We start from the raw sequence: 22,141 nt of genomic DNA, 5'->3' as shown, positions 1-22,141 counted from the left end.
ATCTCGTAGTTCTTATGCAATCATCCTGTGTATTTAATGGAGGATTTTTATATTTCCTTCACTTAACTGGATGGAATTGGTCTCGAACATGTCAATTCGTTCTCGGATTCACCTCACTCATCCTTATCATGTATCTTGTTTCTTTCTATTTCTATTCAGATTATCTCTCATTATCAACCGTCGTACGTGTTGTCCAACTATTATCATTGCAACCATCCTCTTCATTCTTGCAGTTGTACTGAACTCCTATGCTACTGCCTTCACTGCTCAGACTCTGTTACGATTTGTTTGAAATGATTCAATAAATCATTTCTAGCCCTCCATGCAGAATGAATTTGAGTTCTACGTGTATCGTTATGAGTGCTATTTCTCGCTCCTAATCGTCTTTGTCATGTTTGCTTTGCGTGACCCTAGTTGTATCCAGTTTGCTGATCTCTTCACATTTCTACTCTCAATTTGGAATGGACTTCTGACCACATTCGGTCATGGTGTAGGCTTCTATGTAGTTTCAGATAGTAGACTTGGATCTGGCTTCTAGTGTACATTCTATCAGGACTTCTGTATGATCAATTCTATTCCAGATTGGTTCAATACAGTAATGCTGTTTTCACGTAGGTATGAGAGGATCAGTGTATCCTAGTTCAATCGTTCAAGTCTTGGCATTTATCATTACTCTCTTGGTTATGTGGTTCTATGAGAATTCTCATGTATGGTATGATAAGTTGTTATAAGTGCAGAGTACTCCATCTCATGATATACTTACAATCATATCGTTCATTCTTTTTAGTTTCTTGCTCTTTTGGGATGGAATTAATCTTGTATGGAGTTGAGTGGATTCTTCTTATTGTAGCCAGTTTTCCGTACACATCAAGGTTCATTCTTTGTCAATAAACGATCTGAAGACAGTTGTGTATAGTTTATATCTGTTTGATTTCAGTCTATTTGTTAGAACAATCCTCGTTATAATGGTCCAGTGAGTACACTAATTCAACAAACACTTGATGGTTGATACATAAGGATCGATTCATCTTCTCCATTACGTTCCAGATAATCCTTGCTGATAAGGGACTCAACGCGTTCCTTCACAAATGCCTCCTATCCATCAACACATCACTACTACAGTACTTCAGGAAGGAAATCGAGCACTGTTGATAGCTGAGCAACCAGATCAGAATAACGTACGATTCTGTGTTTCTTCATGATCCGTACAATGGCTGCATCCACCTTTGTACGATGAGTAACAGTCATATCTTGAATCGGTGCAGCAATGGGAGCATGAATTGTCAGTAAGGTTGGTGGAACCAGATTCACACTTGGTCCTGTTAGTGAAGGAGCATCATTCAGATGGAAGAAGGCTGATTGATCCTCAATAGATCCTGACTGAATCACTAACAGACACCCTGCATGATCACTACACAATTGTGTCAAAGCTGTTGACAAATGGGATATAGGGAGTTTCGTTTGATCTGCTAACTGAGAGAATGAGAGATCCGAAACCATATCAAATGCATTAAGGATCATCATTTGATCGAAATTCACTCGTAAATCCACCGTTCCTCCTGGTACTATCATGCTCACAGTGAACTGTGACTCCTCAAACATCCATTGAAGGATACGACTCGTGTATCGCTTGTAATAAGCTTCCTCGAAATTCGACTTCATTACAGCAATTGTGGGGGGAAGTTGAATATCCAAATACAACGGCTTTATAGACGAATCTACACATGAATATGATTAGAATCAAAGACCTTTCGACAGAACATGGAACGTAGAATTTGAAAATTCTTCCGAAAAATGGAAGTTCTAAAAATAACCTGATTTCTGGATTTCTACTTGTTTCAAATAATCATTAAACTCTCGTGATGTGATAGCATCCTTAGCCAGTGAATCCAGACGGGTGACAAACACATTTCCACATAACACCTTCAGCTGATCTATCAGAGCTGTTTCTGCAGGACATAATTGGTCATTAACTATTCATAACATGAAATCCCCGTGGGTACATTCCAAGATGTGTTGATAGAAACAGCGTCGCAACAGACCCTCAAAGGCTTCCTTTTGGGTCATGAGTCCAATAATAAGCATGCAGTCATTTACCCAAGTTTCTGTTAATGTTGCCCCTTGGTTGCGGACACTGGAATCAATATAAGCCACCAAATGCTCACACAATCTACATAGTTACAACACCTCATTTGTACGCCTCGAGATTACTGTTTACAAGCTCTAACAAAGCTCCTCGCACACCCAATGAAAATTGAGAATTCCCGTGGAAACACACCTCATTATAGGAACTCAGATTCTTCTAGAAATCAGCAATGAATTGAACCAATGACAATAATTTGAATGAATTGAGGAATTCCAGCATCTGTACAGATAATGGTATTCAGACTACGAATGTACTTACAGATCCCATCTTTCAGTGCTCCCAGAGATCCTATTACCTCGAAATAGTCATATAATACTGTTAGATCCTCCATATTACGGTTTTGCAACAATTCCTCCAGACCCTTCTGTAGGATCTCAGATACATACAATGAGAGGTAGGCTTTAAGTGTCTGAGGTCGAATCAAGACTTCAGTCCGGTAGCGCAGTAGTTGTGAACAGACTCGAAATTCCTATTCATTGCTTGCTTCTACCAGAACGTACTGTAGATAGAACATACTGAATGTGATGAATATACTCCGTGATCGTGGAGTGTAGCAATGATCGATACGAATAATCACGGTAAAACAGTTCTACAGGTAATGACGGGAATCTTCTCTACGCAGAGAGGCCAAGTACTGCGACTCGAAATCGCCGTAAATTGTAAGAGTATCCAGCATTTCCACTACCGTGCGGATTTCGGAGTGTTCTAGTGTTCCATCTGTTTCAACTTCCATTTCACTGTTTTCGGCAATCTTTGATAAATAGACAATACGGATAGAAGATATAGAAGCAATTAGCGAAGCAAACAGCTGAAGTCAACTCTCCCTCCAATTCCTACTGTAGAAATGAAATTTGTTTCTTCTTCCTGTTGTCGCAGAATCTGCAGAATTAGTGAGATACAGTACTTCTTTATGTTATGCCTTTCCGTGAGAAATTGACCCATTACTCACATTGGATTACTCTGACTCAAGTGATTCAATAAACTTGAAACTGTTAGGATGTTATGGTAGATCTCTGTCCAAAACTTATAGACAAGCGTTAGAACCGCCGTCTTATCAGAAGAAAAGGAATTTAGTAACGAATTGCATTTCTCAGAAAGGATAGATTGCAAGCATGCCGTAACATCCTCGAACAATTCAGCTTGACGACCGTAATCACAAAGAAGCTTTTCTCTCTTTCCATTATACATTTCCAACTTAAATACCATATATACCCATTGAAATCCATATTCACTTTGCTTTCCTTCAAATACGGCGTGAATTGTCTTGATAATGGCTTCGCGACTTTCATCAATGAATGACTGTTCGATGAGTGGAACAGCTACGAGAAAACCCATCCCTCTTAGTATTACCTCCTCTTGTAATTATGAATAACTTCTCTTCCATTCTCGGATATAAATACAAAAACAATGATGAAAAATTGAATTTGAAGTAAACTTGGAAGGAATAGTAACAAACAGAAAACTCTAAAACAGGAGTCTTTTCATCTTCCGACACAGTCTCATTCGCTGCAGGTAATACTACATTATGAACAGAAGGCAACGTTGCAATCGATTTGTTCTCACGATCTGGAGAATAATCATGTGCCACTTTGATCTCCTCTTTCGTGTCATCCCAGTGAAAATCAAGATGGAGTATCCCAGAGACATCAGCAGTACATATACAGGAATACCTACACTCCTTTTCCAAGGAGTGATATTCATCTCGCTGCAACTCCAGAATACGAATACAACGACACTTACTCTTGTAACTTTCGCATCCCTCGTACAGTCGAATTATCAATGGTCTGTTGGCTAATGTCTTCCAGTGGAGAGGTACTGAACTGAAAGGAAGAACTGCCGATGCTTGGATGATCGGTCGTAAGTCGGTTGCATTAGGGTAAATAGGCTGCTTTGCGATATAAACATTGTATGAGCGCTTCTCACTCACCGTATATTCCTCAAGATTCGTAATCTGAGAGGTTCTGGGTAATGGAAATGGGATCTGACTCTCTCTCAATTGACTTGGATCCAATTGAGAGCCATCAAATCCTATAATGGAATTTGGACGCAAGTCATTTGCATCGACTCCATCTGGGACTAAAGGTTGCACGGAAGTAAACGACAGTACAGGACGAGGTAATGAAGATTGACACAGTAATGCTGATGGTCCAGTGGGAGGCTGAGTAGGAGGTTGAGTGGAAGGCTGAGTAGGAGGCTGGGTGGGAGGTATTTGACATGCATCACCATCATAATGACGCTTCTGAACATAGTCCATCTGACTAAAGATTGCAGCACCCATCGCCACCGAGTTTGAAGGGAGATTTGTGACGAAAGAGTCTGAGAAGTACCCGGCAATGGATTTCCACAATTTGTCGATTCGCAGACCATCACCACAAAGGATCAAATACTCTGGTTTTGCATCCTGAGCTGCAGACTGTTCAATTGTCTTCGCAACTACTTCCCAACATCGCTTGAAGAGTGTATGACAATCATTAGCAAGATTCTCCTTTGTGACCTGGATATGCAACACATCACCAGATCGACTATCCACATCGAGAGAGGCCGTATCTTGGGAAGAGAGACTGATCTTGGTCTCTTCCACAATACTGTGGATTCTACTACGTTGAGAAGGGGTTAACTTGGTAATATCCATACCAAGACTCTGTAGTTGGCTCATCACATCCTTAAGTAATGCTTTTGTGAAATCAATACCACCAATTTCCAATCCATTAGTAGCTATCACTTCAAAACCACCAGCCTTCGAAATACGAAGTGTGGTTACATCGAATGTACCACCTCCACCATCTACAACCATAACATACCGGACTTTCTTTGAAGGACTGTATCCCGCATTTAGACAAGAAGCTACAGTCTCAGTGACAATCTCAATGTGTGGAACAGATAAGCGATGAGCACAACGAATGAATTCTGTTTTCTGATTTTCATTCCATACAGGTGGAATTGTGAGTACCAGCCCATCAAATGTGCAATTGCAACTCTGTTCCGCTTCTTTAAGAACATAACGTAATACATCGGAAATAATGTCATATAGGAAATATGTTTTTGTACTTCCTTTAACAGAGCATTCCAAGGCAAGACTTCCATCCACTTCAACAATAGAAAATTCTTGGTTTTCGCAGTACTCTACAAGAAGTGGATCATTTATCGTTCTTCCTATCAATCTCTTGATGTTGGTTACCAACCGACTCGGGTCCTTCTCTCCCATTTTCCTTGCCTGTCTTCCAACATAGATTTGATCACCTAAGAACACATCCGATGGATTAAGATCATTCTGCTCAATCTGGATGGTTGTGAATTGCCCTCGTATCTTTCCTGCTGCACAAAGTTTCGTGGTGCCAAAATCCACCGCAAGATAGTTCACCATTTGTTAACTGAACTTCCTCAGGTAGAATAATTTTTATTAATTTATCTAACAAAGATACAACTTCAGTAGAACTATATAACATGGAGTAATTAAACCACTTAATCTGGAGGGAATACGAGTAATCCTTGCCTTCCCCACCACACTTTCAATGGCCTCATTCTTCGCTTTTGTTTCAAATTGTGAAAGAGATGAAGCAAATGGTGGTATCTTCTGAACAGATCCCTGGTACACGACAATAAGAATACTCTGAGATACAGACGTCAGCGACTCTTGTTGATAACGAAGGGCAACTGAAATAGAGTCCGTAAGAAACCAATCTGTTTGAGGAAGATGCTGGTGACCTTGTGTCAGAATGGAATACACAAGTGAGCAATCACCAATTACAAATAGAAACGGATTTGAAGTATCTTTTAACGAAGGATTCAGCTAGTGATGATGCCTGGAGAAAACATCTACGCGATATACATTGTATACGGACGGTATGAATTCGCTCTGAGAGAAACAATAATGGAGAACAAGCTGTGCCGTCTTACTACTCTTCTTTACTTGCTTGCACCATCGATTCTGTTTATTATCCAATTCTCACATTCATACATTTCGATGTTTCCTCTGAATAATGGAGTACAAATCTCCTTCCTCTTGTTTCGGTTCAATTCCGTGTGTACAACTATTCAAAGTCGATGTATATAATATGGGATGATAGGGTCGTTTGAGATAATCTAATACGACTTTACGAGAGTCCAGTACAAATTGATTGATAATGCGAATCGGAAGCTTTGTTGCAGGGGGATTTTCCTGCTCTTCATAGAGATATTCATCAATATAAGCAAGCTCAGAATCCGAGTTTGTTACATCTACTTTCTGAAGAATGACATGATTCTTCTTATATCCATTTCGGAGAATATCTCTACAGGGAAACTGATCGAATAACGCTACATGTCTTCTTGCGACAAGAGTTTCATTGATTCTTCATCCATTTTTAGAACTTCTTCAAAGGAAACTTCGTCTTCATCGTTTTCACTTACTGGATCCGAGAATGGAGGGAGCATCTCCGAAATCAGTGTACGTCGACTCTGATCTGTTTTCCGTGGCGAAATTCCATTCTTCCTTTCATCCCATACAGATTCTGTCAGCAAAGATGCTTCTTCGGCAATCGGCGTATGTACTGTTTGCGTTTCCAGCGACTCGTGCATCGTGGACAATTGCAAACAAACAAAAAAGGAATGGGAATTCGCTTTCTCGGATTCAACAACAATGTGTTTAAACTCTTCAATCTTCGATAGTAACACTGCTGGTTCTGTATCCTTCAGAATTTTCCAAGATGGCAAATCGGTTTGAAATGTCGTTCCTTCGATCTAGTCTTGGTTTCCTCCCAACAGTCTTACTGTATACGAAAGAGCATGCAAATGAATGGATGTGAGATGTAACTGTGTTTCTTTGAATAAATCGTTGAATCTCTCCTCTTCCGGCATGGAACACCAACGACAATACTTCTTTACGATCTCCTCTACTCAATCATGTCTTCTCCTCATCCAAACCCTGAGATAAGGTATCTAGATCCTTTGGATCGATTGTAGGAGGAGTCCATGGAGTTATCGTATGTCTAGTCATTGTGCTTCGTTCACACTTACTTAGGGACATACACATGTGGATTGTAATTCATATCGTTATCAATGGGATGACCTAAATATGCACAGTGAAGACGAATCTGATGTGTCCGTCCTGTGATTGGAAGACACACCAGAAGAGTATGATTGAGTTGGGGACTGTAAAGGAGTGGACAGAAGTAAGTGTAAGCTGACTATCCCTCAATCGTATCCCAAGTGTCTACCTTCCCCTGTTCAGCATCACATCGCATAATCCCATCTCGTTGACTTACTACAGCTATACCCACACTTACACCCACTCCTGCTTCACCAACACGATCAACACTTTTCTGGTTCCATTCTTCCTGCCATTTCCATTGACCCTCCACTTCAGCAAGATATACTTTGTGAACACCTCCCTGACGAAGAGATTCCGATAGACGAGCTGCTGTCTCCTTTTGCTTCGCTAGCAGTACAATCCCACTAGTTACACGATCAAGACGATGAATCAGATAGATGTTCTGGAAACCACCTTCGACTTTCAGGATCATCTCCAACGAGTTGTAGCGATAGGCACCGCATGTATGAACAGGAATCGAGGAGGGTTTGTTCACTGCAATGAGTTCATCTGTTTCACCAACAATATGTACTGGATCATATGGAACAGGTGGTTCATGTCGATGAACAGTATGACAAATAACATCTCCATTCTTCAGTAAGTAATCTGTGGAGACTTTCTTATTATTGACAACAATTCGACCAGTAACAATAGCATCTCGATAATAATCTGCAGAATAGGCACCAAACTCGGTCGAAAAGACATCCAAAATAGTTCGGCCGAACCATCTCTAGGAGTCATAGATCGGTTTCTTCCAAACCTGTTTGCAATTAGTCTCATGTCTATAGATGTAGGGCTTAACATATCGCATTCCATTCTTAATGATATATTCAGTCTCATCACATAAGTGTTTATACTCCTTTCGCTGTTTCATACGATCATCATTCTTTTTGTTCCGTTCTCGTTTCTTTCTACCCTGTCATCATTCACATCACTAACAAGATACGATTCTTTGGATTGAGGTGAACTCAAAGAACACGTCGTCTCGTCCTTGAATAACGACATGAGTCACTCTAACTCGTCAAAAATGCAACTCAAACAATAATAACAAAAATGGTAATTCACCAAATAGCCTTTTATGTTAAGAAAGAATCACACATAAATGGTAGCAAAGGGAGTAAAATCAAAGAAACCGATAAAAGAACGAGGTAAGAGTGTCGATGAAGTGAGTGATCAGTGGCAGATCGGGTGATTCGTGCTATTTTGTTTTTGAAGGAACTGGCAAGGAACCCTTCCCAGCCAATAGATAATCTAAGTAGGAGTTACTTCTATACAAACAACGATAGACAAGAATGAAAAGGCCACAGTGCTGGAAATACGGAAATCCCTATTCATCAAACCTGATAAGAGAATGACAAGTCGTCAGCGGTTGTGATTCGACAACAGAGTGATGTGTAGAATGGAGATTTCTCCCCCAGAAAGTGGATACAAGTGTGAAAAATGCGGGTGCAAAAATGGTAGTCAGTCTGTTTGCATGAGCATGTAGATATCGCCATTTGTCCTTGGCATCGTCAGAAGATGCGTGGTGGTGGTGTCGACATTCACTCATATCCTCGTCGGATGTGTAAGAGTGGAGTGAAAGATCGATTGTAGCATTACTTCAAATCGAGTTAGAACGTCGATTACTAGTTGTTACAGAGTACTATTTGGATAGACATGATCCCAATACATATGTTCCTGAGGTTTGATATTGTGAGTGTTCTTTAGTGGTAGACCCGACCTATCAAGAAGAATCGATTACTGAATGGTCAGGAGAACCAGGATGTAGTTGTTTTAAGTCATCGTGGTATGTGTACATAAGATGTAGATAAGTGGAATCCATACGAAATTGCAGTTTTTGAAGCTGCAATGAGTGTTTTCGGGAAACAATTCCACAAGATCTCTGAATTGGTAAGTGGTGGAAAATGGGCTAGATGATAGATCCAAACAAAAACTACACAAGATGTCATCGCTTTCTACTCTATATGGCACTTTAGTTCTCACTACTGCTTATGGAAAAATCAGCACCAGATATCCTCATATTGCTGTTTGTTCGTGTTACAACTCAAATTAGTTATCGGTAGATTATTTTCGCATTCAACAGAAAGTGCTTTTGACCTTTCATTCTATTGTTTTCTATTTTTCTATTTGATGTCGGGTTTTTCTAAACTTGTTTCCACGAAGTATGGATGTTTTTGTTTGTACGTGTCTTTTCATAAGGAATAACTAGAAAGGGCGGCTTTGATCGTGTTCTCCATTGGAAACATAGTTTATAATTCCTTATTCATCCATGCAACAATTCGACATCCCTTGCGTTATACCTATTGTGGAACCAACTATTTTGATAATATAGGTTACGAAGATGTATCAGATGACGTTTGTTACCCTATTATCGATGCTGTGTACACTTGGGTGAACGGTTCTGATCCCGAATGGTTTAAGGAAATGACGTACTACAAACAGAAGTGGGACGAATCACATAATACTTCGAGAAACACCATTGATGATCAAGCAACATCGATAAATCGATTTCGAGATAACGATGAGTTAAGGTTGTATTTTGGATGTTGCATTAGAAGTAGATATAGTCTTCGCTCGCTTGAGAAGAATGCTCCTTGGATTCGTCATATATACATTGTAACCAATGGTCAAATTCCTTCTTGGCTAAATACAGATAATCCCCGTGTATCTATCATCACTCACGAGGAGATCTTTTCAGAACCCGATGCTCTTCCTACATTTTCGTCTCCAGCAATTGAATTTAATCTGCATCACATTCCTGGTCTCTCTGAATACTTTCTGTACTTCAACGATGATGTGTTTCTGGGAGATGTTGTGTATCCTTATGATCTCATGGACTTACAACACGGCCAGTTCTTCTTTGCTTCGTGGTCGGTTCCTGAGTGTAATGAGCACTGTAGGGTTGATTGGAAGGAGTGAGAGACAGGCAGGTATTCCATGTTGGGAGATGGTCATTGTGACTCTTACTGCAATATTCAGCAGTGTGGATATGATATGGGAGACTGTGTGATGGCTGGAACTGGTTTAGATGCACGCTATTTGTTATGAATAGAAGGTCGTAAGCGGGAAAAGCGATCCACCATGAAGGATGAAGACTGTGCTCCGGGTTGTCAGACAGCTGCTTTAGGGAATGGAGTCGATGTGACCAGAATATATCATTTGTAGATATGCGATGAAATATGCAATTTGGAACAATGTGGGTTTGATGGTTTGGACTGTAGTGGAGAGACTAAGGTTGAGAAACTCGTCTATTCGTGCTTCTCTTCTTCCCTTGGTCATTTGATCCGTCCTAAGTATCAGTCGGATGCTCGATCGTATGTGAAGGAGGAGTTTGAGATAGAATCAGATCGTGTGTGCTTTGGGCGGTAGGCATTGGAACAGCTGTTCATTGTAGCCACATCCTCTCTCCCAATCAGTCGTATTTGCTATTGGAGATAGGTTCTGTGACCAATGGTTCCTTAGTCTACCAACAATTGTTTTCACCTGAAGCAGGTACGGATGGTTTGTGGGGGTCAGCAGCAGATGCACTAGTGAAATTGGGGTGGCAGAAAGAACGCAAAGCCATCTTGATGATCTTTAAACCTTCGATTCTCGGTATTCCTCAAAACCTCCACATTTCGGTAATAACACAGGTATGCTTACTGGAGAGAGTCAATGTGAGGACGCGAAGGGTGATCAATTCTTCTTCCTGATCGAGTTACTTCGATTGGATATGGATCCCACGTTGGCTCACTTTGTTATGAAAGGGGAGCAACTCGGCCATTCACTGACTCTGTCGTCTCAATTGAATACAGTGGGTTACATTCAAATGGCTCCAAGATCACATTCTGCTCTGTATTTGTATGTTCCAGATCCTCTGCCAAATCGTGTCATTGGAAACGTCTTACCACATGAATGCAGATCATTCACGGGAGGAAATGCAACGATTGGGTTATACATCTTCAATACAGAGGGTCCAACAGATGCTGCTGCCTTGTTTGCAACCACTCCCTCGGATTGGTTTTATTTCCACGGGGATTCGGTAACTCATCCGGACTGGTTCTATCAGGGTGAGTATGATGCTTCAGGTCTGGTTCTTCTCCAACCATCGTCCAGTGATTCACTTTCTGCATATCTGACCCTCCCGGATCTGCAGCGAAGTGTGAATTTCCGCTCGACATCTTTTATCTCCCTTCGATCATATCTGGAGACGACACCAGCCCTTCTGGGTCTGCGTGCGGCCATTCAACCGTTTGAACGATCACATTTAGGGCGACAGATGAGAGATTGTTCCCAGGCCTTCCGACTGCGATACGGATCAGAGGTTGAGGAGGGCCGAGTAAGCTTCTGGAGAGGGATCTATGAGTTGCATCCGATCACCGAGAAGCACGATCAGATCTGGTCTCTATTTGTGAAAAACCGGAAAGTGTCTCCATTTTTGTCATTCCAGGAACTCTTGGTTCTTCAGGACTGGTGGTCGACAGAGGATAAGGATTCGCTAGTGCTGGCCATCCCTCGAATTGAACTCGTGACTTGTACGTTGGATTTTCGTCGTCAGGACTTCTATGGTGACGAACACCTATGGTCTCGGTTTGTGAAGACGAGTCTGAAGACGCAGCATAGAGTAGTGTCGAGTCGAGTACTGGATCTCCTGAACTTCGACCAGAGTAGTCAAGTATTCAGGAATGGAGATGCGGGTGTTGTGGTCTGGTTTGATTCGGTGCAGCTCCAGAGTCAGATCCGAGAGCTGGACCGACATCAGCGGATCTCCAAATCCTGGGGAAAGAGTAGGCGACTGAGCGATAGCTATGCAGATTCCTTAGTGTTCACGAATCTCCAGCTACAGAAACGATTTGGTAGCGAAGAGCGACGTGTCCCAGCTCACATGCCTCATCTGTTACAGAAAGGAGTCTTGACAGAGATCGAGCGGAATATGAGCGAATTGGTTCGAAACACGGTTTATCATCGCTTCCGTTCGGCCAATGATTTGCAGTTCAGTTTTACTTATTTCCATTGGTTGCGGGGGATGGAGCGTCAGAAGCGCGATCGGTGGCTACGACATAGCTGGGAACTGTTCGATGCAGATGGTGATGGCTTCTTAAACGAGTATGAGTTCAAGTCTCTGGGGATGAGAATTTGCGAGGATAGTACATGTATCCGAGAGCTATTGAAATGTGTGACCTACAATCCTCGGGAGCTGACACGAGAACGAACAGACGTCCATGGAAACCTATGGCAGCATGTAGTCCAAATAGGACGAATTACCTTTGAAAGTGTGATCTCATGTGATAAAGCAAGGCTAGAATTAGAAAGAATGGGATTTGGAAATGATATGTTGATGAAGAATGATGAATGGATTGCCTTCCAGATGATTGGAGATGATTTGAATGATACGATTCGTCAGGTATGTGATGAGAATAGATCTTATTGGATAGCTAGATAGTGTACGAAGTCGGAAGTCGAAGTTTGTGTGTATCAACGACAACATTAAAAGAATCACAAAGAACTTGACAGATGCCATTCATCAGTTCTATCAATCCTTCTTTCCCCTTCCTTCTCAGTTTGAAAAATGTTGTGTTTGTTTCTACTAAGATAATGACCAAGACCATAATTTCTTGGTGACACAGAGCGTAGAATCAACAGAAAAGAGTTCTAAGGGCTTACGCAGAGAGTTCGTCAATGATGATTGGTGATGTCCTCTCTCACCATTCGTCCTCATTTTGGAGAAATGGATTGATAAAGACATTACACTATTGCTATAAGAACTAACATTATAAGAATCTTAGGATTGGCAATGTGATGACATCATTCATTTTTCATTTCTCACAGGCCGGAAGATACATATCACTGTTCAGTGAACCCGTTTCTGGATACACTTACTTCATTTGATGAAGCAAGATTATTCCTAGAACTTTCTTGGTCACATAGCATCAACGACGGACTGTCCCTAGTCATTTTTATCTTATAGAATAATAAGATAATGATGTTGTGAAGGTAAGATGATGTTCTGAGAGCGTATGAAGCCAATGATGAACGAGAACCGACATCGTTTGAAATGAAACAATGAAAACATTTATCGATCTGAGGCTTGTTTGGTTAAGTGACCTTCTTAAATACTGTATAGATGTAGTGTTCAGACTGTTTGTTCACATATCACAAGAATACATAAAGAGATTGGGACAATACCAACAAGAACTCCATCTCATTATCAGATTCCCTTCAAACACAATAGCATAGTACCAATAGACTAATATACATTAAATCTAGAGTAGCATACTTGACAGAACATCAGTACTTATATATGATAGAAAACACTGGATATGAATGAAACACTCGAAAGGATAGAGCATTGAAATCGGCTAATTCACTTATCAGTTTGATAACTGGAATCCACTTACGGCGAGTATACAGACAATAGCCTCATCCTCCCATTGCATTCTCATTTCACAAAGGATGACAATTCAAACAATAGTGTTACAATATTGAGCAGATCTCCTACAGAACCCATGCTCTTAGGAGTATGTACAGTTATGAGTGAGCAATCATTTCAAATCCATCACTAATAGTACCATAACCATAGTTTCTTGATTGCATAATAAGAAAATACAACAGTTACCTGATTGAAACAACCAGAAGCAAGTTGTCCAAAAGTAGATGTGCATATAGTTACAGTCATCCATAAGTTCCTGGGGAATGATAACATCAGTAATGAGTTCACTGATCCCCTTCTTTGACAATTACAACGTAATACCAATTACCAAATGAAATTCATATCTAGGAACAAAGCGCAAACCAACAAATTCAACGAATTGAAAGCTTTCACAAACGAGAGTGAAATTACGGACGTAAATTCATGCAATAGACGGAAGCCAACATCGGAAACTCATCCATCCAAAAGAATCGTTGTTAATGAATCCAAAGGAGAATTACATGCCGTGACACCATCGATAACGCATACAATTGCTAACAGTATTGTAGTGGATACAACTATATTGTAACATGAAGTTGCGATTGCAAGTATACAAACGCCTATTTAAGAGTATTCAACACTCTGGAGCTGTTGGACCGGAATTAATTTCCCAAATCAATAGCGTCACTATTCCTCAAGCGCTTGTCAATGATTCTTATGTTAATCAGAATTTTGTGAGTTCGGCAGACCACACAACAGACTCATTGGCAGATCGAATCCTTTTGGATGCAGTAGAGAGCATTTGCTTTGAGAATGGGATTCAAACTATTTCCCGTGCATGTTTGGTGACTTTAACTCAAATTATGCGTATCACAATCCAGAACTTTGCTGGTTACATCCATTCGCTATCGGTTCCATTGAAGCCAAAACTGGACAAAACGAATGAGACGAAGACTGCCTTACCGCTATCGGAAAATACAACGATGAATCCTGCTTGTGTAGTATTTGTCGCAGTATTCGTTCATTCCTAGACACAACATTTCCTGCTTCTTGTGTTTGCGCTGTTGTCGAAGCATACGTCACCATATACCCTTCTCCAATTCATGGAGAAGCATCTTGAGGCATATTCCCATCTCGTTATTATCGAGAACGATATTGTTAAGCTGTAGGTGAGATGTAGTACATACAAAGTAGCTATCCTGATATTCTGGATCAGCCACATTTAGTACATGACATTGATAGCCGAATCGATGATAACGTTTCTTTTACTTCTTTTCTGAGTGAAGTACATATGATGGTCTAATAGCATCTGTAGGCAAACCCTAAATCGAATCCAGATGAGTCACTCTCCAATACTCAGTTGCTGAGTATTCTAAACTCCTTCTTCTCTACTTTTGTTGTTTATTACAGGACACAAACATATCAAAAAGAATACATGGTTCCATTCATTGAAAACCCATCGAATTCAAAAACCGAATCCATCTTGTCTTCACCAGAAAGAGAGCTGACGATGAACTCTGTCATAAAGCCTCCAAGAATTGCAGCAATAGCCACTGGTGAGTGAACAATGGGCTGGGACCGAAGTCTCCACAAGGTAGAGTCAGGATTCCGAGCTTGGAGTTGCTCTTTATTTAGCCTTAAGAGAGTAAAATCGAATATGTTGAGATATATGATGTACGAATATGCACCATTTCCATATACAGCAAAAAAGGGGATGGTGAACGATGAAAACTGGATCTCTGCTAAGGAGTCACAATCCATGTTGCTGAAGATAACCATCGAATAGTGCACATAAGCTGACACTGAACAGTGGCTAAGAACGTTAATGGTAGCACGAGGATTCAATTCCTGTAATCGACTACTCACACACTCCGCTCTCTATAGATGAGTGAAATGGATATGAGAAACACATTCTTTCCAATATCACCCTTTCGTAGAAAGATGGACTCTTTATACTCATCCTCCGATACCAGAGTAGAATCCTAGAAATAACAAAGGGATGATGGAACTACAAATAAAGTTACATTGATACCAGCAAGAACAACATTCTTCAGGATCTAAAACATCAACATAGCGAAGCAACAAACCTCACAACACAAATAGTCACAGTTTACAAAGAGTATATCCGCTTTCATTATTCGCTTCTGAGTTTCCACTCCCCACACATGAATCTGTCGATCATACCTGCATATCAGTTAATATCTACACGAAGTACTGATCATAGTCAACTTGTTGTAATTCCAACTCCATTGCTAGTTCATATAGATAAAAAGGGCTAGATTATTGAAATAGGAGAATCACTATCATCATTGGTATGGCAGAAAAAGTAGAAATTCTACATTCCAAAAAACAGAAACAAGTGAAACATGCCGAAACGCTTCTCGAAGGACAATGTATATGATGAAAATGGAAAACGCCGTTTTCATGGAGCCTTTACGGGAGGTTTTGCTGCTGGATACTTCAATACAGTTGGAACAGAGGAAGGATGGACGCCTACATCCTTCATTTCAACGCGAGATCAGCGTGTAGAATTCAAACAAATGTCAAAGGAGGACTTCATGGATAAAGATGATAATCCTCTTGTTGGTCGGTCGTTGGAAACCCAAAACATATTTTCCGAATCAAAAGCTTTTTCAACACGTCAGATTCGGTCGAAGACAGAGGAGAAGGCTCACACAGTAAACGAGATTTTGAAGTCAAGGAGGCATTATTATGGAATCGGATATAAGCCAATTCAGGGATTATTATCAAGTGCCATGCTTCTTGACGACGATCGGAACCGAGTAATGCGAATGGGAGATGTTTTAAAAGGATCTACTGTGAATAGTGCAAATTTTGGTTTGGGTGCCTTAGAAGATGAGGATGATGAGAACATCTATGCTACAACGCAAATGTCGAATTACGATCGTGTTCTAGATAATAGCCACCATCGTTTGAAGGATCGCGAAGAAAACGAGCATTCTTCCATTTCTTCCAAACGGAGTGATATTGAAGGGTTTATATATGCACAAGAAAAGAAGAGAACGGAGGGTACTGTCTACCCTCCCCCACATGTTCCAAGTCGTTTTCGTGAGCATCATCTTTGGGATCGGCCGCTGACTTGGGATTGGGTGATTGTTAAGGGTGACAATTGATGATAGACGTTATATATAGAAAGGATTTCCAGGCCTACAACTGACCAAGGTCACGACTTCACACGCTTTACATCCGAAGAAGAGCGGAGAGAGCGACGAGTAGGGAAGAATGTAAGAGTTGAAAACTAGCGTCAAACGGTCTCAAGGGACCCAACTTTCAACTCGAAGTTTGTGTCTTCTAAAGAGGCAGCAGTGGATGAGAAGGAGTCAGCTCCAATTTCTCAGATCAAATCAACCCATCTAGTGTCAGATTGGAGACCTGCCAAGCTCTTATGCAAACGCTTCAACGTCCGCGATCCATACAAGCAATTGCCAGATGTGAACCCAACGGAGACAAAATCTAAAGGAACTACAGTTGATGAGTTGTTCGGTGCGAAGGACAAGCAGCAACCACGTTCAGATATGACTGCTGTTGTGGATTTGGATTTGGAAGAATTAGAAAAGGAGTTTGTGGATCCCTTACAGAATGTGAAGAAAGCTGACATCGATTTGTTCAATGAACTTTTTGGTTTTGGTGTTTGGAAGAAACACACAGCTTAGTTGTAGCAACGGTAGAGTTTCCAGTTCGAACAACTCTTGGGCTTCTCTCCCTCGTAGGCATCACAAATGTGAGCGATGACATTCTCAGGATCAGTGAACACCTTTCCATTCACCATTACGGAAGGTACATAAGAAAGAGTGGGAGTGATGTCTCCAGCGCGAAGCATCAGAGAATTTCCCTCATCTCCCTTAGCACACTCAAGAATAATAGAAGCATCAATAGACTCTGTTTTTGCGCATTCCTCAACAGAAGCATCCTCAAAGTCATACTTCTGTTGCATGCAGTTCATCATGTTGAGACCATGTTCAGGGAAATGAGCCAGTCCACAAAGTTCTACCTTGTTGGCATAGCACTCCTTGTCACCATGCTGGCACTGGAACTGAGGAGGATCCCGAGAAATGATATGAGCCTTTCCGTAAGGAACAATCTCTAGATCCGTAATCTCCATGATGTCCTCGGTGTTAACGAGATCCTTCAGACCATTGGCAGTAAAGTAGATACAATCAGGACAGAGAGCCTCAACAAGAGCTTTCACCTCGACTTTTGGTGCTGCAAGAGCACAGACAGCCAGAAGTGCAAAAACAGTAAAGTACTTCATCTTTCAATAATAAATCTGTTAATATGATATTAGTGTTCTGGAAACAACTGTCCCAATTAGTATTCTATCCTCTATTACTATCAGTATTAAGATATGTGTTCTCGTACAATTTGTCACTCAACAAAAATACTCAAAACTTATTCCTTTGAACCTTCATTCTCTGCAGTAGTTGGTTGTTTCTCTCCACTCTTTTCTTTCTCTTCTCCTTCTTTCTTCTCCTCCTTCTTCTCGATGCTATCACTGACCATTTTTATTAAGTCAAGATCGGAGATGATCTTGACTTTCTTCTTCTTTGCCGCTTTGTACTGGGCTCCTTCAGTGATTTTTCTTCCATCTTCCATCTCAAAGCCGGCAACAAGATAATTGGTCTTTCCACTTACAGAGGTACGTTCGACTCTAAGATCTAGTTAGAATCATAAATGACTACCCTCCATGATCAAAAATGAGATCACTAATTTCTTGAGCGGTGAGGTATCGACCTAATCCTGTTTGAACAAACGCCAATCCATCCAAACAATCAGGTTTTCCTTCTGGAATCGGATATTTGTCATGTTCTGGTGGTATACGAGCCTCCCCAAGGAATGCTGGCTTTGGTTTATGGACCATACGTTTTCTGTTTCCACATACCATGATTTCTGTTTATAACCATAATCTACTAAGTGATACTCTTATTAGAATCCTGTGTTGTTGTGGTGGTTTTGGATTTCTTGGAAGCAGGACTAGAGAGATAGTAAAACAATATAAGGACATACGCCTCATCAATAACAATGGGTCGTTTTAACTTTTGATATGGAGATGAGAACCCCGGGAGTGGAATCGTTCCTTTTGGCTAAATGTGAGACGAGAGAATCATCAGAACCGCAAAAAAGAAAGATGCGTTCATACTGGAGAATAATGAAATGTGCAAAAGATATGGTAGAGATAAGCAATTGAAATGGATTAATATCCACAACAGAATTGTAATAGAGAATTAATTCAATATTGATTACATAAATAGAAAGAATTAATTGGTGAGTCTATTTGATTATAAATAATACAATTGAATTAACAATAGACTTCTAAATGATAGAATGAATAAATATTGATGGATGAATCACAGAACACGTCTCTAATGTAGTCATTGATCTCTCTAAATGGGATATTTTCGAGCCTATCTTTTTAAAATCATTTCACATTATCGTTTCGTCCTCTGAATTAATCATATGATTTCTCATTGCTAATCGTTTCTCAGTTCTCTTTCTCGTCTACAATTAGTTAAATTAACGTTATTTATCTCAATGTCTTGTCGGTTGCACTTCTTAAGCATACAATGTCACTTTGACATGATTCTTATGAGTGATTCTTCTCGTAATAAGTAGACAGTAAGATCAAAGAGCCTTCATAGTTTACAATGGAGTTATGTGAAATCGAAAAACACTTGTTAGATAAGTTACATTTCTGAGAATGTAATCAATACTCTATCAACAAACATCTTGTTAAACTTTGATCTTCTTTCCAGCCGTTGATGTTTTGTTTGTCCTCATCGTATTCGTAGACTTTGAAGCAGGTTTCTTTCCCTTCGTACCACCTACTGGTTTCACTCTCTTACTTCTCAGTAATATGAACACGACAATAATAACGATCAGAATCACCACAAATATGATCAGTACAATTGCAGCAATGGGTATACACACTCCAGAGGCCTTCTGCCACTCTCCATCTTCACTTCCCAACACACAAGCACGCTTCTGAGTACCCACATAACTTCCCTGAGTAGCACAATCATACTCAGCCACTGTACCAACTTCAGTTACAGGGAACACTCCCTCAGCCATACACTGTCCCTTTCGCACTCGGATTGTCACAATCGTTTGAGCGGCTCCCGACTGATTCTCAGCATACACAGTGAATGATGTCATATCCATTGTATCAGTGGGCGTACCAGAGATCTCTCCTGTTTTCTCATTCAGACTCAATCCAGAAGGAAGGAATACTCCAGTATCAATATACCAACGTTCGACAATGTTTCTCACAGTAGGCACACCAGTCGTCACAGCCGTTCCCATCACAAACGCAAAGTTAGAAGGACGATAACGAGGATTGGCTGGGAGTCTTTGCACACACTTATCGGTCTTGACCCAACACACCTCCAGAACACTCACGATATGAATAACCTCTGTAACCAGTCTCACAAGAAGAAGGAGAGATTTGACCTTCACCCACTGAAGGATAGTTGCCAATTCCAGGACACACAGATCCTGAAGCCTTGCAGTATGCCATATGAACAGAACCCAGAACAGTTGTAGCTGAACCAGTATCAGTGACTTGCCATCGATATCTGCGGAATCCAGCCAGAGCCACATGAGCAGCAATCTGAGGTTTCTTTCGATTAGTCACAGACTGACTAAGAACATTCAGGACAGGAACTGGTTCTTCTCTGGGATCATCAGGATTGGAATAGCCATAGATATCAAAGCCCCAAGAAGTAACAGTGGTTGCTCCAACCATGTTGAATGAGTTCCATTTGCTTCCTTCCAGATTCTCAACAGTCCATTCAATATAGGTTCCAATCGTATTAGGCAACTGGCCTGTAGTGTAAGGATCAAGATCCATGATTCCAGCAAGAGTACCAGATGTTGGATTAGTGGAATCAAGAGAAGAATAAGAATCAACAACAGTAGAACAATCTTCAACTCCAAATACTCCAGTAGCATCAAACACAACAGGATCAGCAGTAGTACCACTCAAAGGACGATGAATCTCGAAACTGAATACATTACTGCCTTCTTGAATTCCAGCTGTTGCCAGAATCACATGGAACTTCGAGAACACAGTAGGATCATGATCAGTGATTGATAGACTACGAGAATCAAAGCCATCTTCAAGATTGAATCGAGCAACCAGATTTCCATTCAGATAGGCAGCCACTCCTCCAGAATACTTCACTCGAACATTCAACACTTGATAATCATTCACTCCACTCATTGTGAAACTCTTTCGGATATATGTTGTGATTGAAGAAGTAGTAGGAATGGCAGCAGCCTTGTATGTGTTCCAAGTGGAATCATCGAAACTCACAGTATTCCAATCACTTGACACATCACTCTGTATCACCTTCCAATCTGTGTATTCAATTTGGAAAGGGAAATATGTTGAGAACACAGTGGTCACCTTCACAGGCTTCGTTCCACTACTCATTTCCATGATATCCAACTCCATCTCTCCCAAATCAACAGTCAGAGTGTAACCAGTTCCAGTTGACCATCCATCTCCAAAGACATCCTGTCCTTCAAATGTGTAGATTCCATCATTCAAACAGAAATCAACATAGTAATACGTTTCCTCAACGGGGAATCGGTTAACTGATCTCAACACAGTTCCTGAGGTTCCTCTTCCCTGATACAGTTTCCATGAATTCTCATGAGGATAGGTATCAGCTCTGATACGGAATGTCATCAATCCCTTGCCTCCAGTACATATGATAACTGAGAGAGAGATAGTGGCAGTCACATCTCCTCCAGTCATCTTAGTAGCAGTGATGGTGTAGGTTTGAGCAGGACTCTCAGCGGTGGCAGTACCTGAGATCCAACCAGTGTAAGGATCCAACACAATACCAGCAGGAAGAGAAGGAGAGACTCGGAACTCAGAATAGCCACTTACATTCTCAGGAATCACTTCAGACATCTCAATACCTCTGAATATTGTGACTGAAGAATCATAAGTGAAGTTTGGAATATCAGCCAAGGTGTTATCAGCCAACAGATCCAGAGATTGAACTCTCCAACCACAAGAAGAAGGATTACCAGTACCAAAGTTCTCAAACTTGAATTGATTGTAAGGAGTATTGTTAGAGAAATAGATTCTTCGCTTCTGACCCAGAGTAGAAAAGGTGATACCAGTGACTTCCTTCAGAAGTGTCCATTCATCTGTTCCCAAGTTACGACCATATAGATTGAACTGACTGGCTCTGTCACCAGTACTGATTCCAGTGTAATAGTTCTGAATTTGAACAGAACTGATCCATTCACGACGATTGTTTGATAGGACCAAAGTCAAAGAATTTGCAGCACAGGATGAATAATAGAGGGAAGTTCCGTAATACATATCGAAAGCATTAGAACCATCTCCAGTAATTCCAGATGTTGTTGTAGTGAATTCCCAGATATGAGAATCTGATTGTTCTGAAGGCATCAAACGAACCATTGCATCGAAATAGGATGTGGTGTAACTGTCAGTAATAGCAACAATCGCAATAGCAATCGTGTTACTTCCAGATTGAAGGAATGT

The 22,141-nt window shown here is 40.8% G+C and overlaps 10 protein-coding genes across 10 annotated transcripts; 3 read left to right on the top strand and 7 right to left on the bottom strand.

The window, feature by feature from the left end:
- Positions 1-322: 322 nt before the first annotated feature.
- JH06_0370 (hypothetical protein) lies at positions 323-916 on the top strand (the record flags this gene model as incomplete). Its single annotated transcript, XM_014674169.1, has 5 exons — positions 323-502; positions 539-615; positions 641-707; positions 738-818; positions 851-916. The coding sequence occupies 5 exons, from the start codon at positions 323-325 to the stop codon at positions 914-916; spliced, it is 471 nt and encodes a 156-aa protein (XP_014529655.1).
- Positions 917-987: 71 nt separating this feature from the next.
- JH06_0369 (cullin domain-containing protein) lies at positions 988-2,660 on the bottom strand (the record flags this gene model as incomplete). Its single annotated transcript, XM_014674168.1, has 8 exons — positions 988-1,095; positions 1,126-1,718; positions 1,749-1,803; positions 1,834-1,973; positions 2,004-2,170; positions 2,199-2,302; positions 2,334-2,615; positions 2,637-2,660. 8 exons carry the CDS (start codon positions 2,658-2,660, stop codon positions 988-990), a joined length of 1,473 nt encoding a protein of 490 aa, XP_014529654.1.
- A 774-nt stretch (positions 2,661-3,434) lies between these two features.
- JH06_0368 (hypothetical protein) lies at positions 3,435-5,510 on the bottom strand (the record flags this gene model as incomplete). The annotated part of the gene is given in 2 exon segments (XM_014674167.1): positions 3,435-5,060; positions 5,079-5,510. The coding sequence occupies 2 exon segments, from the start codon at positions 5,508-5,510 to the stop codon at positions 3,435-3,437; spliced, it is 2,058 nt and encodes a 685-aa protein (XP_014529653.1).
- A 1,627-nt stretch (positions 5,511-7,137) lies between these two features.
- JH06_0367 (pseudouridylate synthase) lies at positions 7,138-8,088 on the bottom strand (the record flags this gene model as incomplete). Its single annotated transcript, XM_014674166.1, is given in 4 exon segments — positions 7,138-7,311; positions 7,342-7,388; positions 7,401-7,944; positions 7,975-8,088. The coding sequence occupies 4 exon segments, from the start codon at positions 8,086-8,088 to the stop codon at positions 7,138-7,140; spliced, it is 879 nt and encodes a 292-aa protein (XP_014529652.1).
- A 1,550-nt stretch (positions 8,089-9,638) lies between these two features.
- On the top strand, positions 9,639-12,684 carry JH06_0366 (n-acetylglucosamine-1-phosphotransferase subunits alpha beta-like protein; the record flags this gene model as incomplete). Its single annotated transcript, XM_014674165.1, is given in 9 exon segments — positions 9,639-9,745; positions 9,776-10,110; positions 10,141-10,236; positions 10,267-10,355; positions 10,380-10,565; positions 10,584-10,632; positions 10,653-10,846; positions 10,876-12,597; positions 12,637-12,684. 9 exon segments carry the CDS (start codon positions 9,639-9,641, stop codon positions 12,682-12,684), a joined length of 2,826 nt encoding a protein of 941 aa, XP_014529651.1.
- A 2,340-nt stretch (positions 12,685-15,024) lies between these two features.
- On the bottom strand, positions 15,025-15,852 carry JH06_0365 (hypothetical protein; the record flags this gene model as incomplete). Its single annotated transcript, XM_014674164.1, has 5 exons — positions 15,025-15,480; positions 15,513-15,584; positions 15,615-15,659; positions 15,690-15,786; positions 15,809-15,852. 5 exons carry the CDS (start codon positions 15,850-15,852, stop codon positions 15,025-15,027), a joined length of 714 nt encoding a protein of 237 aa, XP_014529650.1.
- Positions 15,853-15,968: 116 nt separating this feature from the next.
- Positions 15,969-17,276, top strand: JH06_0364 (hypothetical protein; the record flags this gene model as incomplete). Its single annotated transcript, XM_014674163.1, has 3 exons — positions 15,969-16,725; positions 16,756-16,835; positions 16,866-17,276. The coding sequence occupies 3 exons, from the start codon at positions 15,969-15,971 to the stop codon at positions 17,274-17,276; spliced, it is 1,248 nt and encodes a 415-aa protein (XP_014529649.1).
- On the bottom strand, positions 17,273-17,875 carry JH06_0363 (gamma-interferon-inducible lysosomal thiol reductase precursor; the record flags this gene model as incomplete). The annotated part of the gene is made up of 1 exon (XM_014674162.1): positions 17,273-17,875. One exon carries the CDS (start codon positions 17,873-17,875, stop codon positions 17,273-17,275), a length of 603 nt encoding a protein of 200 aa, XP_014529648.1.
- A 137-nt stretch (positions 17,876-18,012) lies between these two features.
- JH06_0362 (replication factor C subunit) lies at positions 18,013-18,505 on the bottom strand (the record flags this gene model as incomplete). The annotated part of the gene is made up of 2 exons (XM_014674161.1): positions 18,013-18,271; positions 18,303-18,505. 2 exons carry the CDS (start codon positions 18,503-18,505, stop codon positions 18,013-18,015), a joined length of 462 nt encoding a protein of 153 aa, XP_014529647.1.
- An 845-nt stretch (positions 18,506-19,350) lies between these two features.
- JH06_0361 (hypothetical protein) lies at positions 19,351-22,045 on the bottom strand (the record flags this gene model as incomplete). The annotated part of the gene is made up of 2 exons (XM_014674160.1): positions 19,351-20,076; positions 20,108-22,045. The coding sequence occupies 2 exons, from the start codon at positions 22,043-22,045 to the stop codon at positions 19,351-19,353; spliced, it is 2,664 nt and encodes an 887-aa protein (XP_014529646.1).
- Positions 22,046-22,141: the final 96 nt, after the last annotated feature.

Source organism: Blastocystis sp. subtype 4, assembly GCF_000743755.1.
Source record: "Blastocystis sp. subtype 4 strain WR1 chromosome Unknown seqid_0015, whole genome shotgun sequence".
NCBI classification, from domain to species: Eukaryota; class Bigyra; order Opalinata; family Blastocystidae; genus Blastocystis; species Blastocystis sp. subtype 4.
The sequence above is the reverse complement of the archived record's forward strand: the minus strand, read 5'-3'. Positions and strand labels throughout refer to the sequence as shown.